The sequence below is a fragment of the Festucalex cinctus genome, chromosome 21 (genome assembly GCF_051991245.1).
Source record: "Festucalex cinctus isolate MCC-2025b chromosome 21, RoL_Fcin_1.0, whole genome shotgun sequence".
NCBI lineage: Eukaryota > Metazoa > Chordata > Actinopteri > Syngnathiformes > Syngnathidae > Festucalex > Festucalex cinctus.
In genome coordinates this window covers 5,003,783-5,021,415 of record NC_135431.1, presented here as the reverse complement: position 1 = coordinate 5,021,415, position 17,633 = coordinate 5,003,783, and the positions used below count along the sequence as shown (strand labels likewise).

The 17,633-nt window shown below is 38.0% G+C and overlaps 2 protein-coding genes across 3 annotated transcripts in view; one reads left to right on the top strand and one right to left on the bottom strand.

The window, feature by feature from the left end:
* The window catches only part of slc5a6a (solute carrier family 5 member 6a), a 30,007-nt gene extending 12,858 nt beyond the window's left edge, over positions 1-17,149 (top strand). The window contains exons 15-20 of one of the 2 annotated variants that reach the window (XM_077510151.1): positions 807-893; positions 994-1,169; positions 1,249-1,352; positions 2,573-2,694; positions 3,473-4,892; positions 15,625-17,149. In XM_077510151.1, the coding sequence (XP_077366277.1) occupies positions 807-893; positions 994-1,169; positions 1,249-1,352; positions 2,573-2,694; positions 3,473-3,667 (684 nt within the window). In that variant the 3' untranslated portion in view covers positions 3,668-4,892; positions 15,625-17,149. The remainder of the gene's footprint in view (positions 1-806; positions 894-993; positions 1,170-1,248; positions 1,353-2,572; positions 2,695-3,472; positions 4,893-15,624) is intronic. The other variant, XM_077510152.1, reaches the window with a different exon arrangement.
* tcf23 (transcription factor 23) lies at positions 11,243-16,102 on the bottom strand. The gene is made up of 4 exons (XM_077510157.1): positions 15,622-16,102; positions 15,198-15,338; positions 14,487-14,651; positions 11,243-12,490 (listed from the first exon to the last, which is right to left on the bottom strand). The coding sequence occupies exons 1-4, from the start codon at positions 15,757-15,759 to the stop codon at positions 12,353-12,355; spliced, it is 582 nt and encodes a 193-aa protein (XP_077366283.1). The 5' UTR covers positions 15,760-16,102; the 3' UTR covers positions 11,243-12,352.
* Positions 17,150-17,633: the final 484 nt, after the last annotated feature.

Below are 17,633 nucleotides of genomic sequence, written 5' to 3'. Positions count from 1 at the left end.
TGGGGGGAAGGCAGAAGGGAGGGCAGGTACTTCTGAGACCACTACCATGTTGCTGATCCAGCCAAGTATTGGGGCAGGGGCCCAAAATGTTAAATTAAGCAAAGCTGAAATTTGTGAGAGTGATAAGTGTATTAAAAAAAAAAAAAGATAGGATTAAAACTTGCAAGTTTTTCAAGATACAAGCACAGTCATTTGTCCAATTTTTGTGATTTGGTTTGTGAGCGCAAATTTGAGATATGATGATTGTATGGTGGCGATGAACCCAACACAGTTCATAATAAGCAACAGTTTGTCACATGGTGAACAGTTCTTCATAAAAGAGGGTTCAAGGTATTTTATGCCACCCCCAGTTGACGTTAACTATCAAGCTAAACAGAATCTTGGAGAATTCGTCAATTGTATATTTAACACCAGCACAAAACTAGCTTAATGCTAATGCTAACACCTTGTTTGTTTGTTTATTAAACATATAAACTGTTTTTTTATTATTAAACATGTAAACATAAACAAGTAGCAGATAAAAAAAAAAGTATAAATGAAAGAAGAAACATGCAATTATTAGTGATAGTTTACATATTCAAAAGGAGTAGGAAGAAGTTGGAAACTTATCTAGTCCTACCCCTTATTCTTTGTATCTTTTGACTTATTTCATTATTAATACAACAAATTAATACATTTCAGTAAAAGAAAATATGTACTGGTAATCCTGCTCAATGTGTTCTTTATCCTCTGTGAGGAGTCAAGATTTGTTTTACTGTAAAGAACATCACTGTACATGTATATCTGTTTGTCCTCTCCGCCCTCAGGCAGCCTTGAGCATCTTTGGGATGGTGGGTGGACCCCTATTAGGCCTATTCTGCCTGGGAATGTTCTTCCCTTGGGCAAACTCCATTGTAAGTGTGCAGTTTTATTTATCCAGCAATGAGGTGGATGAGCATGATGTCACGATGAGGTTCAGTCTCTCGCCATCTCTTTCTCATGGAACATTCCTAGGGGGCAGTGGTTGGCTTAGCAGCCGGTCTCGCCATGGCCTTCTGGATTGGCATTGGCAGTTTTGTCATGCGGATGCCTGCTTCACCGCTCAGTACCGTCGCGCCGCCCCCTTTCGAAAACATGACCACCACAGTCATGACTTCGCTGGTCAACGCTACTGCGACAGCCAAACCGAGGTACAGTCTTCGGAAACGGAACTTTAGCTGCTTGCATGGAGCATCGCAAAGAATACGAAGTCCCATTCTGACTTTTCAGGCCAACGGGCGTCGACGCGCTTTATTCATTGTCCTACATGTGGTACAGCGCTCACAATTCCACCACTGTGGTTGTAGTGGGACTGCTCGTCAGCCTGCTTACAGGTAAATACACGTGATTTCAAAGTTGTATTTCTTTTATTTCCTCTTTTCGAGAATGGATGGATAGATGGATGCCAACAAGAGGGAATGAATTTCTGTGCCTCATGTATGCTAAATTCCAATTTAAATGGAGCACTTTTAGACGTATTTAGAAAAGATTACATAGATTTTTACAATTATTTGATTCTTTTGTTATGTATAGTACTTTACTATAGCTATGTTTCTTGCTAAAGTGCTATGCTGCATACTAGGGATGCAAAGATATCCAAACGTCACGATATAAGAACAATCCTTGCAATACTGTATAAGAACTCTAAGATATTGTTAAAAAAAAAAAGTTATAAAAAAAAAACCTGTATATTATTTGGTTTTTGTATATTTGCTGGTATGATTAATTTATCGGCGTGATAACTGCTGCAGTATGCCCGGTTAGTTTTGTCTGTGGACGCAATAATCAGAGCAGCACGTAAATGTCGAATCTTCAATGTTAATTAGCTGAGGTCATAATTACACATGTAGTTCAAATAGTAGAGATAATATCAGATTTATATACTTCATTGTACATAAACAACCTACATTCAATAATAACACCAAATATTGAGGCACATGCTTGCTAATGCATGTGAAACAATTTGTGAGGGAACCCAAGCATGTTAAGATTCCTCTTCATCCGGCGATTACCTTGGGACTTAAAAGTAGGTGGCCAAAATATGCCTAATTAAAATTAAATTGCACTAATAAATCAACCACCAGAGGGTGCTGGAACTGCACAACTGGAATGCCCTTTCAAACATAAGTGCTTCTATTTTTATTATAAAATGACAATATTGTGGCAGTTTTAATATTGTATATGGTAAATAAAGTTGAGAGCCAAGAAAAGAAACTGAAAAATGGAAGGGACCAAAAAAAGTTAACGTGTTAACTGTCAATCATTAGTGGTTGAACCAATTAGTCAACTCCGCATCAACGTTACACGACATGCAGCGTAATGGTGAGTTGTATTTTTAATCATTTGGGGTTTTAGTTTCTTTAACAAAATATGCATTTTTGTGAAAAGGGTCCATAGTCCAAAATACGTTGGTACCGCTGTCGTTCAGCACCAAATTATATACGACTTCATAAAGTGGAGTTGTTAAATATTTTGTTGTTCATCACATTATAGATGTGAGGCTCACTTAATCGTTTTCCTTCATATAAATTAACTCTAAATCTACCGACCTTAGGACCAATGAAGGAGAAGCAACTGACCCCAGGAACCGTCTACCCAGTCTTGGGGAATCTGCTTTTCTTTCTGCCTCAGCGCTACAAAGAGAAGCTTTGCTGCATCACTCCTCTGGCACAAAAGGTGACCTTGCCGATCAATCTTTTTGAATCATTTTGTATGATTTATGTGTCAGTACACACCTGGACCGAGGAGAAATTGGTAGGAGAGGCTGGTTAAGTAGGCAGTTGGCTAATCAAACTAATGAGCCCAATGTGTGTCAGCAATAGTGATGGGATTTTCGGCTCTTTTCGGTGAGCCGGTTCATTTGAATCGGCTCAGTGAAAAGAGCCGTTTGTTTTTGGCTCGCAAACGGCTCTTTTAACTTGAGCTTTTCTTTGAAATTTTTACGACAAATTTACCGTACGTTTTGATAAATGACTTGGTGAGCTAAATATTGCACTCTACTGACTGCAAATAGCAACAATTATCAAGCAAAGAAAATGATTTTTTTCTCATTTTATTAAACAAATTAATAGGCTCAAGATAATAAACAAGAAACAAAATTAAAACTTCAACCAACAACAATCAAATAAAAATAGTGAGTAGTAATTTAACTGCAACAGCAGCAGCGAAAAAACAAACATTAGCTACTCACCAGGTCCAGGATAAAAGATATTGATTTATTTTTAATTTGCATTAAAAAACAAAACAAAAAAAAAAAACATCAACTTGGACGGGCTGATCCGGCTCCTTCTCTCATCTGACTTGAACCAATTAAAATGTCTCCAAATGTTACCGCGTTTTCAGCTCATCTTGTACAACCGCGTTTGTGTGTCGTCCTTTCCTCTCCTGTTTTCTCCTCCTCCTGTCCAAATAAACATAATGGTGACCTTGGGACGCCTTTTCCTCTCTCAACCAGTCCAGCGAAATCAACGCGCAGCCTTACGAGAGGGCCAAGAAAGGCGCAAACGGGACGGCTTACCGCAAAGAGGACACGGTCACCGAGGACAAAGAAATGGAGAGCGACAGCGCGCAGACGGAAGACGAGGAAAGCAGGGCGGCTCTGCCAACGTGCAAGCTGACCGCTCACTGCGTCGAGGAAACGGCCCTCTAAAACTCGTGGTGGGGTATTGCAATCATTTAGATGTGTGCGTTCTGTTAACGGTTGCGGGAGAGTACTGTCTAAATTTGACCTATTTTTTTATCTTGAAAAATAAGACTCAAGTGGCATCTTGCAGCCAGTGCCCAGGAAGGAATTACCTTTCTGATTGGTCCGTGTGTGTCGTCAAAGGAGCGCACGTAGCTGTTCTGATTTCAGCCAGGTAGCAAGCTGAAAAATGTCACATTTTCTATTTATCTAGAGAATATAGACCCGTTGACAAGAAAAATATGAGCCTATGAAATGACGAATGAACCAAAACAAATCCTTCGTTCTTGTGCCGTGCCGTGTACTTACATGACCTTTGTTTACTACAAGTGATGTTTAGCTGCTAAATGTAGATGCACGTCGTCGGATGTTTCATACCTGTCAGTCTGCATGTTCACATCAGGGCAGAGATAGTCTGAGTGAAATCAGATGGCTACGTTTCATCTTTAGCCAACACTATTTTATTTCTTTTTTTTTTTTTAAGATACACAGTGTTCCGGGAGGAACTTTCTTGGCAATTGACTCTCTCATTTGTCTTATTTGAAACTAGTGTCCTAAAGTCTTTATCTGCGATCTGGAAATCAGTCTTGCGCCACCATATTTTCATAGCAGGCGAGTGGCTAACGTGTTTGCCTCACAGTTATGAAGCAGGCATGGGCCAATATTAGATTATGACGTATGATGACTGTGAGCAAAAATAATTGTGGTATTAACATTATACTGTAGCTCTAAAATGAAAAGGTAAATACAAACTTTTTTTTTTTTTTTTTTTTTAATTGAGCACAATTTTATTTTTAGATAAAATATAGAATATTTTTGGCTTGGAAGAAACAAGTACTGTATTAAGTTTAAATAAATAAATGTTAACATTCTCTGTTTTAATTGTAAGTCACATCGTCCCATCACTGGTGAGCTATTTTTAGTGTGTTTTATTTATATTGTCCTTGAGGCTAACTTGTACCCACTGGCATCGTGCTTTTTTTTTTTTTTTTTTGTACTGCTCACCAAGAAGGGGGTGGGGGAGTAGCCAATTAACTTCAGAGTCAGCTCGTTTATTCAACTCTGTAAGCAGCCAATCAGATATCAGATTGTGCCCTGTTTAGATGTCTTTAAAAAAAAAGAGAGAAAAAAAAGAAGAAGATGATGAAGAAGCAGGATGAGCGGTTATTGAAACCAACTTTTCGAACCCACGGTAAACTGTCATACTGGTTATCGGCCCATGGCTATGCTAGCTACCTTGCTAGATAGATGATAGCTAGCTGGCTAGCTAGCTAGCTTGCTAGCTAGATGATAGCTAGCTGGCTAGCTAGCTAGCTTGCTAGCTAGATGATAGCTAGCTGGCTAGCTAGCCAGCTTGCTAGATAGATGATAGTTGGCTAGCTAGCTAACTAGATTCTATCTATCTATCTATCTATCTATCTATCTCGATAGCTAGCCAGCTACCTTTAGCTAGCTAGCTAGCGATCCAGCTACTTTTAGCTAGCTAGCTAGCTAGCTAGCGATTTCTATCTATCTATCTATCTATCTATCTAACTATCTGTGAGATCGGGCCATCATCTAGCCCTGCTGTTGCACACTCCTCAGTTTTAATTTAACACTAAGTACTGATGTGGTCAACTGAAAAATGATTGAAGTGACAGACGTGACTACAGAAGACATGGTTATGGATTTATATAAAAATTATTAGTCAGTTCAAACCTTTCTGTAAGAATGTGCCAATGAAATCTTGGAGTAATTTAAACTTGCTGTACAGAAAGATTACGCAGATGTTAATGAAGTGGATTTTTTTTATATTAGATTAATGCATTCTTTTTAAATTAACTGTTAGTTTACACAATCATTTTTTTTTAAACAATAATTTATTACGATTGTTTCTAGGTACTTGCTACGTTTTCTTCTTAAGTAGTATTGGCAGATTTCATCACCGTTCCTTCATGTTGCGCAATATTTAAAATGATACATTCGCCATCACGCTTCACTGATAAGGTTGGAATAGTCGGGTGCATAAATATTGTGACATGGACATTGGACGCAATTACGTGTATTTATGGCTCTAAAAGGCACAGTGGAACATTTGTTTTCACCAGAGACTTTCAGCTTTGAGGGTATTTCCAATCAAATCGGGTGAACAGTGTTGGAATTGCAACAGTTTGTCGATGTGTGACCTACTTTTAAGGGACCAAAAGTAATGGGACAGTTGGCTGCATGGCTAAATGGACGTATATGGCTGCCAATGGAACTGTTTCCCTTGTATTTATTGCTGACAAAAACAGGATGAATTCTGAAGTATTTCGGCCAAATAAAGTTTGTTTTTGTTTGATTTATTTTAAGGCAAAGAAGTTAAATGTTAATTTTGTCCCATTACTTTTGGTACAAGAAAATTGGGATGGAAGTAAAGGTCCATAGTGATTTTTTTTCTAAAGCTGTTGCACCTCAAACTTCTGGTTATTTAATAACAAGACATGCATGCCATCACAACACCGCACTGACGGCAACATTTCATTCACCTGCAACGACCAGTAAAGGTCAACGTGTGCCTCCTTTGGTACTAATCACACTCTGTTGTCCTCATTTTATGAGAATGGGAAGTGAAGTAGAATTTCATGTTATTTTTAACACAGTGGCCCTGAATGAAGACCCGTTCAAATGTGATCGGAGACTTTCATTGCCAGTATGTGACGAATTGTAGTCATGTCTCTGTGTCTTATTTTGATATATTTATTTTATTTTTTTATTTCTGCTGTCGCTTTATCGCCATTAATTTTTTTTTGGAATCAAAGAATTCTTGCCCATCCCATAACAACTCAACCATCCATTGTCTTTGTTTTGAAATGAGAGTTTTATCAAGATGTGATAAACTCCATGTTTGGTCATGTTGCTTCCAAGGGTTTGTTTCAAAACTAGTCTGAAAAAAAAAAGAAAATAAAAAAAGTGTGGTACGGAAAAGTTTGAGTTGCCTTACACGCTCTCCTAAGATAAAACTAAAGCACAGTCCAGACAATCAAGGGGACAAAGCCAAGTGCAGAAGAGAAGCAGCTTAGCACGTCTCATTTTTGTACAAGAATTGGACTGTAGCTTGCCGGTTTTGGTCCTGTTTCAAGCCACGCAAATGTTTTGTCCTTATGAAATACCTCAATTTGTCCAAACGCATATAGAATATAATGCTTGCCTATTCGTTTTCATTTCTACTGACAGAGTATCTATTTTAGATCACATTTGTGTGTATATATATATTTTTTTAATATAATTTCACATTAAGCCTCTACACATTTCAAGAGTAGAAATGTGGAATTCTATATGCAAGAACCCTTGATTTTTGATGATGTCGTGAATACCAGGCCGAATTGGGAATGTAGCTGTGTTGTTGTTTATTTTATTTTATTTTATTTTCGCAGTGCTACAACCCACATTCAGGCTGCTGCATTCACATTTTAATGTCATTATTTGAACAGATCTTGTGTACGTGATGATTTTTTTTTTTTTTTTTTATGATTGCATTCTTGCGGATCCTTCATGGTACCTGAAATTACTTGAAGTGTATGTGCCTGTAATGTTACCTTAATTAAAGGCATACTTCACGTATTTAGCCATTTTTGGCAGTCATTAATATTTTGCCTGTAATAAATTTGATATTTTCATTGTTTTTCACGTACAAATAGTACCTTTAAAAACACATTTTGCTACTTGCTGTCGACTGAAAATGACATCACAAGGGCTCAGGTAACCAATCACAGCTCAGCTTGTGAATGTCACATGACCCAACAAAGCTGAGCTGTGATTGGTTACCTGAGCCCTTGTGATGTCATTTTCAGTCGACAGCAAGTTGCAAAATGTGTTTTTAAAGGTATTAATTGTATGTAAAAAAAATAGTGAAAGTATCAAATAATTATAGACAAAATATCAACATTGTATTGCTATAATGGGCTAAATAAGTGAAGTATCCCTTTAATGAAACATGGATAAATCCCCGTAGACACTGTGAGGAAACCAAACTGGAGCACTGGAATTTGCTGTTATTTTTTAATTGTTATGATTCCTTGATGCCCTGTAAAACATTTAAAGCACAATAAAGACATGACCCGTATTCAGTCGAAGCTGACGTGTCATCAGCCTAGTGAAAAAAAAAAAAAAAAGGACGCTGTAATTACAGGCAACACTGCACAGAAATTCCATTCTGTGCAAGAAAAGCATGGCACTTAGTAATTTCTGCCTTAAATAAATATTGTTCATAACAATATTTATTGTTCTTTGTGTCCCCATCACACAAGAGTTCTACCTTATGCATTCCAAAAAAAAAAAAAAAAAAAAAAATCCTCGATGTCGAGCTGATTCCTCAGCTTTGGATGTGCCTTTATTTTGTTGTAACATCTCATTTATTGTATACGTGAAATCTTTTCATGAATGAATGATTTTGAGATTTGAACAATATTCCTGTCTGTGATGAGGAATGATGAGTGATACAAAAAAACAAAAAAAAAGTGTAACCTCTTGATTCGATGGCTACTTTAAATCATGTTTCACACGTCATTGGATGTAATAATAGATTTTTTAAGTTTTATTTACTTGAATTGAGGTATTAAAGTGATTTTAAGGTCCTCAACATCCTCTCGTGTCTGATTACTCATTACCAGCGCTGTAGTTATTTACAATTTATATATACAATGCATATATATCTACTGCTAACACACTAACAAGATTTTGATCATATTTTATGGTACACTCTTAAATCTAACATAAACATATGAAGTTGGATTTTTGTTTGAAGAATCAACAACCAGTGGGGTGCAATTGTGAAGAGAAACAAAATTGTTTGGCTAAATGACTGATGATGATAAATAGAATCTGGTCTCAGTATAATGCTGCATTCGAGGATAGTCGGAAGTCGGATATATCCGAGTTGGGTTTTCCCAGTTCCGACCTGAAAGCGTTCGAGGCGAATGTAAACAACCAAAATGGCGGATACTAGTGATAAATTGTTTTTTTATTTTGATCCTCAAAAAATCATTTTGACCTCTAGAAAACTTATCTTTTTGCATTTTTGCTTCATTTATAGTTATAGTCATTTATTTCATAAGCATTCCATGCAGTTAAGTAGTTCACCGTATAATTTCATGCAGGGATATAGCGGCAATACTGTCACGTACGTTGTGTTACATTAAGTTATGGTGAATATTTATGAATGAAGAAAGCTATCTAGTTTTATACTCGAGTAAATTGTGTTTTGCCATTCAGAGTGACGTCACATTGTAGTCCGCCGGTGAAGTCGGGGTCCTTTTTTTTTTTTCTTCCAACTTCGCAAGTGGAATTTCCGAGTTCAAGGATTTATGGATTTAAGGATTTAGTTACAGTTCAAGCATTTATGCACCTGCTCTGTGATGGTCTTATGCTGCATTCGAGGATGGTCGGAAGTCGGACTTTTTTTATTATTATTATTATTATTATTATTATTATTATTACTCATTTCACACTTTCAAATACAAAACAATGAATACAAAGCTCAACAAAACAAAAACAAATTCACTTCCAAGGGGTTATGGTCGGAAGTCGGAGTTGAAACCAGGAAGTGTGTACGGAAACGCCCCCTTGAACTCGGAAATTCCACCTGCGAAGTCGGGGGGAGAAGGACCCCATACTACAATGGCGACCACAGACCGTGAATGGTAAAACATAATTTACTTGAGTATAACTTTAGATAGCTTTCTTCATTCATAAATATTCGACATAACTTCACGTCACACAACGTACGTGACAGTATTGCCGCTATATCCCTGCTTGAAATTATACGGTGAACGACTGAACTGTATGGAATGCTTATGAAATAAGATAAAAACAATAAAGGAAGCAAAATTATGAGAAGGTAAAGTTTGCTGGAGGTCAAAAATGAGTTTTAAGAACCAAACAAAAAAACAATTTACCACTATCCGCCATTTTGGTTGTTTACTTTGTCTCGAACGCTTTCAGGTCGGAACTAGGAAAAACCAACTCGAATATATCCGACTTCCGACTATCCTCGAATGCGGCATTAGATCTGTTAAAAAATTATTGGGGTGCAAAGAGCATCATTAAACCCAAGGAACACACCAGGCAGGTCCAGGATAAAATTGTGGAGGTTTGCAGAAGGTTTGGGCCATATGAATCTAATCTTGCAGAGCACTGGGTGAATAATTTTGCACGCCCTACTTTTCACAACAAATAAATTAAATAAAAACAGCAATTCCAGTCTTCCGCCCAATTTGCTGGATCAACACAACTAACCCAACCTTGGGTAAAAGTAACCAAATCTGCTCAAAATCCTTTTTCTGTTCCCCTTCATGGTGTCGTCCCTTTGATTTTATTATTTTGACCTGTTGAATTACTAGTCTGTCGTCTTTATTTCTATTTCAGTCGTTTCCCTCTCAAGTCTCCGGTGTATCCTCCCTTCTTCTTCCTTTCGTCTCCCCAGTCAGCCTCCTCGTTATCCTCTCCCACTGCCTCTGGCCATTTGGAGCAACGAGTCCAGCCAAAAATGGGGAGTGTGGCCACAGAGCTCCATAAATCCACCCTTGCCATCAGCGTTCTGGCCATAATGAGCAAAAGGATAGTAAAAATGTGGTTATTATCTGCAAACGTGAGCGGATGAGGGTGCAGACGCTTTGCTGTCTTCGACATGATTCAGTGGGATGGATGGATTAAAAAAAAAACATACTTTAAAGACATCAGTTTGCAGATGGAGGTGCTCAAATGGACCACCACTAGCTTTGTAATTTTTTATGACTTTTTTTCCACATTGGATGTTTTGACAGCAAAATAGTCAATGGTGGGACACAAGACAATCTGGAGAACTCTCTGAACACATACCAACATTAAATGTTCATGACCTTTGACACCACCATCATTGTGTAAAGGGTTTAGCTTCGTGGGCTCAGTAATACTTCCTAAAAACATCGCCAGTTAATACAGTCTACAAATGCAAATTCAAACTCTACCCATGCAAAACAAAACCCAGATCTCAACAACACCAACATGCCGCCGACTTCTCTGGGCAAACTGGGAAAAAAAGTATGCTGTGGTCTGACGAGTCCCCATTTCACTATTGTTTTCGGAAATCATGATGTGATGTTGGGATAAAATATGTTTCTTGTCCGGACGAGAAACTTTCTCATCCGGACAAGAAAAATTTCTCGTCTGGACAAGAAACATGTTTATTTTTTATTTTTTTTCCCCATGTCACTTTCGGCGCTCCGTAGATTCTCTGCTTTATGAAATACAAATAAAATGTCTGCCCAAATTTTCAAAAACGTGATAAATATTCAGTATGCATTTCTATGATAAATGGGATGGGAAAAAATATTATTTTTATTATTGTTGTTGTTGTTGTTGCTGTAATTTTATTTGAATTGATTTTGTTTTTTGTGTTTTTTTGATATGCAAAATCCGCAGTGTGCACAAAGTTCCACCTTGCAGTATCCAGACACTCCAAATTAGTCATCACAACATACTGGAAATGGGTGATGATGTCCCCCAGGCCTCAAACCCCCCCCCCCCCCGACAGATTTATGGAAGTAGCCTTGAATGCTGGCCTGTTGTACATGGATCAGAGCCCATCATGTTCTGGGGAGATGAGTTCAGTCGGTCCGGGCTCGGGTCCACAATGAGAGCAGAGAGAGAAATTAAGGGCTGGAAGTCCAACCCGCTCGCATATCAACGTGACTTACGAGCTGGTTTGGACTTCCAACGCTCGGTTGCTCTTATTTGCGCAAGAACGGCGTAATCATAAAAGCGCATACTAAATCAGGAGTGCAAATTCATAAAGAATGGAAGACAGAGCCAGTGAAAATGTGTTATTACCTGTCAGGCTAATAGCTCAAGGAGGGCGGACAGAGAGGATGTTTTGAGTGCTTATATTAAGTACACATAACACTAAGTAAGTGCCTTCGTACACTTCATATAAGTCTGAGTTATACTTCAGTGATTCATTTGCTTAATACTTAAAATCAGAAATTACAAGTGACAAATATCAATTTTGGAATTCATAGACATTGGTAAATTGAATTGCTTTGAATGACAAACAATAACTTATTATATTAGAACAGTGGTGTCCAAACTACGGCCCGGGGGCCGTTTGGGGCCCGCCGTCCATTTTTCAGTGGCCCCGCGACATATGCTAAAAATGGCATTTGACTCAGTTCAAATAAAATAAACAAAACAAAAATGTTTGGAGGTGGTCAAAGTAAGAAGAGGGAGGGTGTCGAAAAACACAGGTGCCGTTAAAAGAATGAAATGAAAAAAACTAAAATTCAAAAAACAATATTGAAATAAAATAAAAGCGAAAATGCTTTTTAAAAAACAAAAATTAACAAACTACATTTTATGTTTACAAAACTAACTATAATTATAGCAAAAACATCCTTTGTTTTAATCTCTGGTAATTAATTTAATGCATGAGCCTTTGGGGATGATTTTTCTAAAATGACCCAAATTTGGACTGTATGTATTTGACTTTGGATTCTGCTTCATGCTGAAGAAATTTCCTGTTTTCAAAGTGCATCATCGGAAAGTAGTAGTTTCACTCGGGACTGATGTCAGCAATGCTAAGAGAAGTGGAGTCAAATTCATTTTCCTATGTTTGATAGAAAGCAACCTTTTAAAGGTTCAGACATTTGATTTGATGCCTTAACACTCGTTGTCTCCTTCCATTGTGCGATCAAGCATGTATGCGTCCTGTCCGGACGGAGGTCGCTGATTGGCTTGGACTCCAGAGAACACCTCTCCTACACTGCCACAGTAGAGCAGGGAACGCATTGGCCATTTCTGGGGAAAGACAACCATTTTTTTTAGTTTACAAACAGTTTATCCATTATGAACTTATTAATTGTATACATATGAAATCATGGCTTTATGAAAAGCACCTTCATTTTTATATTATACTTAACAATTCTAATGATGATTTCTCCTAATATCATAGTGAGTTACATCAGAAAGAATAAAAAGATATTAGGAATGTAATGTAGTTGCTAGGGGTGTAAAAAAAAAAAAAATCGATTCGTCAATATATCGCAATATTACGTCTCGCAATTCTCGAATCGATTAAATAGGCGGCTGAATCGATTTTTAAACTTGCATTTTTAATGGAAAAAATAGTCAATAAAAATATGGATATTTTTACATTTAAATACTTTTTTTTAACTACAGTTTTTTTTTTTTTTGTTTTTTAATATTTCAGCGATATTTTTCCCCGCTCCAATAATCCTGTTTTTGGAAAACATTTTGTTTTGTTGGTGTTCTTTTTTAAAGAATTTGGGGAATTTAAAAAATATATACTTTTATTTCACTCTCAAATGTATTTCAACGGTGTAACTGTGTTGACGTTAGCATGTAGCTAATTTAACTCCATAGACCATTGGCAGTAGGGATGTAACGATAAGCGCACTATCGTGATATCGTGATATTAAAGCTGCCAAAATAATGTTCATGATATTTAAATGCACATCTGTTAAAAAAAAAAAAAAAGGTCAGGTTGATTTCCATTCGTGCAGTTCTAGCACCCTCTGGTGGCTAATTTTTTTGTGAAATTTAATTTTCATTAGGGATGTTGTGGCCCTTCTATGTTTAAAATCTACGTTAATTGTCAGATAAAGGTGAACATAAAATGCCAGTGAAGCAAGCCATTATGTGGAGGAACTCAGTGTGTGTGCATTCACAACATAACATAATAATAATAATAGCATAATAATAATAAAACATAACAATAATAACATAACATTGATGTTATGTACAAAAGCACAATATTGTGCTTTTCTTTTTTAGTATGAGCTCATTCTTTTGACAATATCGTGTAGGGATAGACCGATTATCGGCTGGGCCGATTATCGGCGCCGATATTCAGCATTTTGAGAAATCATATGGCCTTTTTTTTTTAAGTGTTAAATTCAGAGAACTAATTTAAATGTAAATTAGAAAAAAAAAACGTTTTTATTTTCATTTTTGTCGACCCTGGGAACTCTCTGCACCTTCTGTTTTTGATTGAAATTAAAACTAAGACAAGTAAACATTTAATACTTTGGATATTTTGAAATTTTGGAAGACTTTTATTTAAATTGTTTGTTTTTATTTAACTTTTAAAAACATGCTCCTGCGCCTGGGAGATCCCAGAACTTGTCTATTGACTAAGATTTTGAAAAATAAATAAAAATAAAAAATATTTTTACTAACCCTAAAAGTTGCTCAATAAACATATGCTTGAGTTTGTATTTTTTCCAAATTTTGATGTCCCTTTTTAGTGAAAATGAATATCGGCTCCAAATATCGGTTATCTGCATCCTTCACTACTAATAATTGATATCGGTATCGGGCCCGAAAAAACCTTATCGGTCTATCTCTAATATCGTGATAATTATCATATTGTGAGCTTCATATCGTGATAATTTGCATCACAATACTCCTTTCTGAAAAAGTCAGACGCCATTCCCGCCGGGCACTACTTTTCTGTTCGTTCGTATCGCTGCGCGGCGCCCCGCATGCAGCTGATAGACGCGCACTAATCTACAAGTTGTTTGTCTATTCGAAGGCGGAAGGATCAGCTGTCTGCAGCACGTCAATTAGCTGTCTACAGGGCGCCGCAAATTTTTATTTCCGTGACCCCCGCCAGCTTGCTGGACTATTTTCCTCTCGTCCAACACAGGACCAGAATTCGTGTCACAGAACGCTGTCAGGGGGTAAATCAGTGCTGATCGCACGCACTGGAGGTGAGGATGAAATAATCCGAACCATCTAACATCACCAAAGTTGTACCGTCGCTCAGCTTTACCTTAACCGGGTGTAGGTAACCACCTGGTCTCGGTGGCAAGGTGTGCTCGCTCAGAGTTCTTCCTTGGTCCAGCGTTTGTGTCAGGTAGGCTATGTAGTTGGTGGCCAGAACCAGAACATCCAGCTTGGACAACTTGGTGTCACGAGGGACCGATGGCAGAGCAGCCTAGGAAAGAAATTCATCATGAAAAAATGGATTCAGTTTGCGTCATAATTCATCTTCATATTTAGTTTGAGTCATCTCACTTTACCAGCTTGTCAAACAAATACAGGGTGTTCCAAAATGTTTGACCCCATTTCCTAGGCCAATAATTTTGACATTTTTCGTTGAAATGTGCTCAAATTTCCACAGCTGGTGTAGAAACGTTTCAAGTTTTTGTGTGTAACATCGAGCTTACACAAAACACAAGAAAGGAAGTTCTGAACGTCCTTAAAAGCACTTGGGCTCAACCCACCACTTGGTGTTGGAACATTTATGAAAATCTGTCATAGAACCAACAAATATTTGTACTTTTCTTTGTAAATTTAACCGATAAAACTTATGACCTTCAACATAAAGTGTATTTAGTTTCATTAAGATCCATCAAGTAGTTTCCGAGATATGAGCAATTATGCGGTCAGCCATTTTTGGAACACCCTGTCTAAAAGTACTATTATCAATAATAATTGAACAATTCGTGACTGGTTCATTCACATTCAAAAAGTTGAGTACCTGCAGACTGTGGAAGGCCTGACGGAGGTTGCGTACGCGGCTTCTCTCTCGTGCCGCGTTTTCCGGCGAGTGGTGCCGTCGTTTGTCGATGCTCAGAGTTTGATCTCTCGCGTTGGATCTGGGCCCGCAAGCAGATGGCAACTGAAAGGTACACACTTGGATTAAAAAAACAAAAAAAAAACAATGAAAGAATATCTATATAGGCATAGATTGATCAGTCAGGTCCGCAATACAAAGTATTAGAACAACTTTTGTGTAGAAATATCAACAAAGCTCCACCAGAACCATAATAAACTCTTCAATACAGTCATATTATTACTTTGTTGTTAAATTTGGGCATAATATCTAATTGAGTGTGTCACAAAGATATACAAGTATTCAATTGTTTTGGAATTGAGCTGATTTTTTATTTTTTTTTGCTTACCAGATAACACAACTCCCGGTTGCTGCGTATGCTGTGCCTGCATCTTTGCAGGCTGGTGGAGGCTCGCTGGCTTTCAGGTTCCGCTGGTTGGTGGCTCACGGCGACCGACATGAGGCTCTCCAAAGGATTTCCCGCCATGAGCGCTGGCAAAGAAGCAGACTGTGGCTTCTCACCAAATCAAACCGTTGCGTCTACTACGCCCGTTGGCCGGATACTCGTTGATTGCCAGAGTTTGCATTGATGTCTGATGCTATTTACATCTCCGCTAAGGATTTCTAGCATTTATTCTTTTGAGCTCGAGAATTTTTCAGTATTGAGATGGTATCTCCAAAACCTCAACAAGAACAAGGGGTGAGAAGTCCGCAATGAAAAGTCTGATTGCATCAGCATCCGTTCAGAAGATTCGGGTCCCCAACTCTTTGCGGCTCACAGACCAAGTGGTGAAAAGTCCACAGCGCATCAGCATCCATCCAGAGCATACCAAAAAATAGGAAATAGGACCCCCCCCACCCCCCTCCACCCCTCGCCTCTTCTGCGCTTTCTCGCTTGTTCCCTTATCAAGTGAGGTAATGTGGGGAACTTCATGTGGTCCTTATCTCGGCCGCCCGGTCGTCCTGATCCTCCCTGGATGTTTGTGTCTGCCAAGAGGAGCACGCAGGCGGGCAGTAAGGCCAGGGGGAGTGCAGGACAAGAAGGGGGTCCTGAGCCAGGGCACTCTGGGGGGCTTGGGAAACTCAAAATTGTGGCAACAGCTGGACTCGGGTGGGACAGAGCGGGTCAGGGGCAGCGCGACATTGACTATGATGACCAAGAAGTTGAACAATTCTGCTATTTTGGCCTTTCTTTTGAGCCTAACCTATAAATAAACAAACAAAAAAATAAATACCACCACACACAGTTGTGCCTCGTGGTCAAGGGGGTGCTATTTTTTATTTTTTCAAAGACAATAATGATAAGAATTCACTCAGTGAATTGAATTCTACAATAATTCAGAAGGATTACATCACACTTGTCATATTTATGAATGAAACACGATGACATGCACCATACACGTCTGCAGAGCTTAGAATCTGTAAAGCTGCGCTTCAATCAAATAAACTAAAATGGTGTTACATCATCTGCACCACAACTTAGACCTGGTTTTATGTAGTCGAAAATCTAGTTTACTTTTTTGTCACCAAATTGCCAGATGTGCAAGGGGATGTGCAATGCAATATGCTGAAATGCCTATCGAGGTGTAGCACGGTCTATCAAATTCACGTTTGTTTGTTAGTTTGTTTTTCCTGAGCGCAAGCGACATGCATGGTGACCATCAAATTTTGTAATGGAATTTTGTATTAGTGATCAATTGAAAAAGGTAAACAATGGAAGGATTTAATAGAAATAGTGTTCCATATTGGTACTACTATATTGGTAATACCAGCTAGGGCTGTCACGAATGAATCTTTTTAGAATTAATTGGATTATTCCATCAATTACGGTTTGTAATTGTCAACCAATTTTTGTCCATATCTATCAGTCTGTCTGTCTGGATAAATAGCTTGCTACATAGATGATATCTATCTAGCTAGCTAGGTAAATAGCTAGCTTGCTAGATAGATGATATCTAGCTAGCTAGGTAAATAGCTAGCTTGCTAGATAGATGATATCTAGCTAGCTAGATAGCTAGCTTGCTAGATAGATGATATCTAGCTAGCTAGATAGCTAGCTTGCTAGATAGATGATATCTAGCTAGCTTGCTAGATAGATGATATCTAGCTAGCGAGCTGACATCTAGCTAGCTGATATCTATCTCTCTAGCTTTTCTATTGTTCATAGTACTTGTTTGTAGTACTTTTTTCATTTTGTCTTTTTCTGTGTTTTCTCTTAATGCCAGGGGTTGAGACATAATCTTAAACGCAAAGCCTTATTTTTATTTGCTCGACGGCAAAAGTCAGATTTTTTATTTATTTTTTCCTTCCCCAGGAGACTCACTCAGTTAAAAATGATGAAAAACTTTGGAAAGCACACTG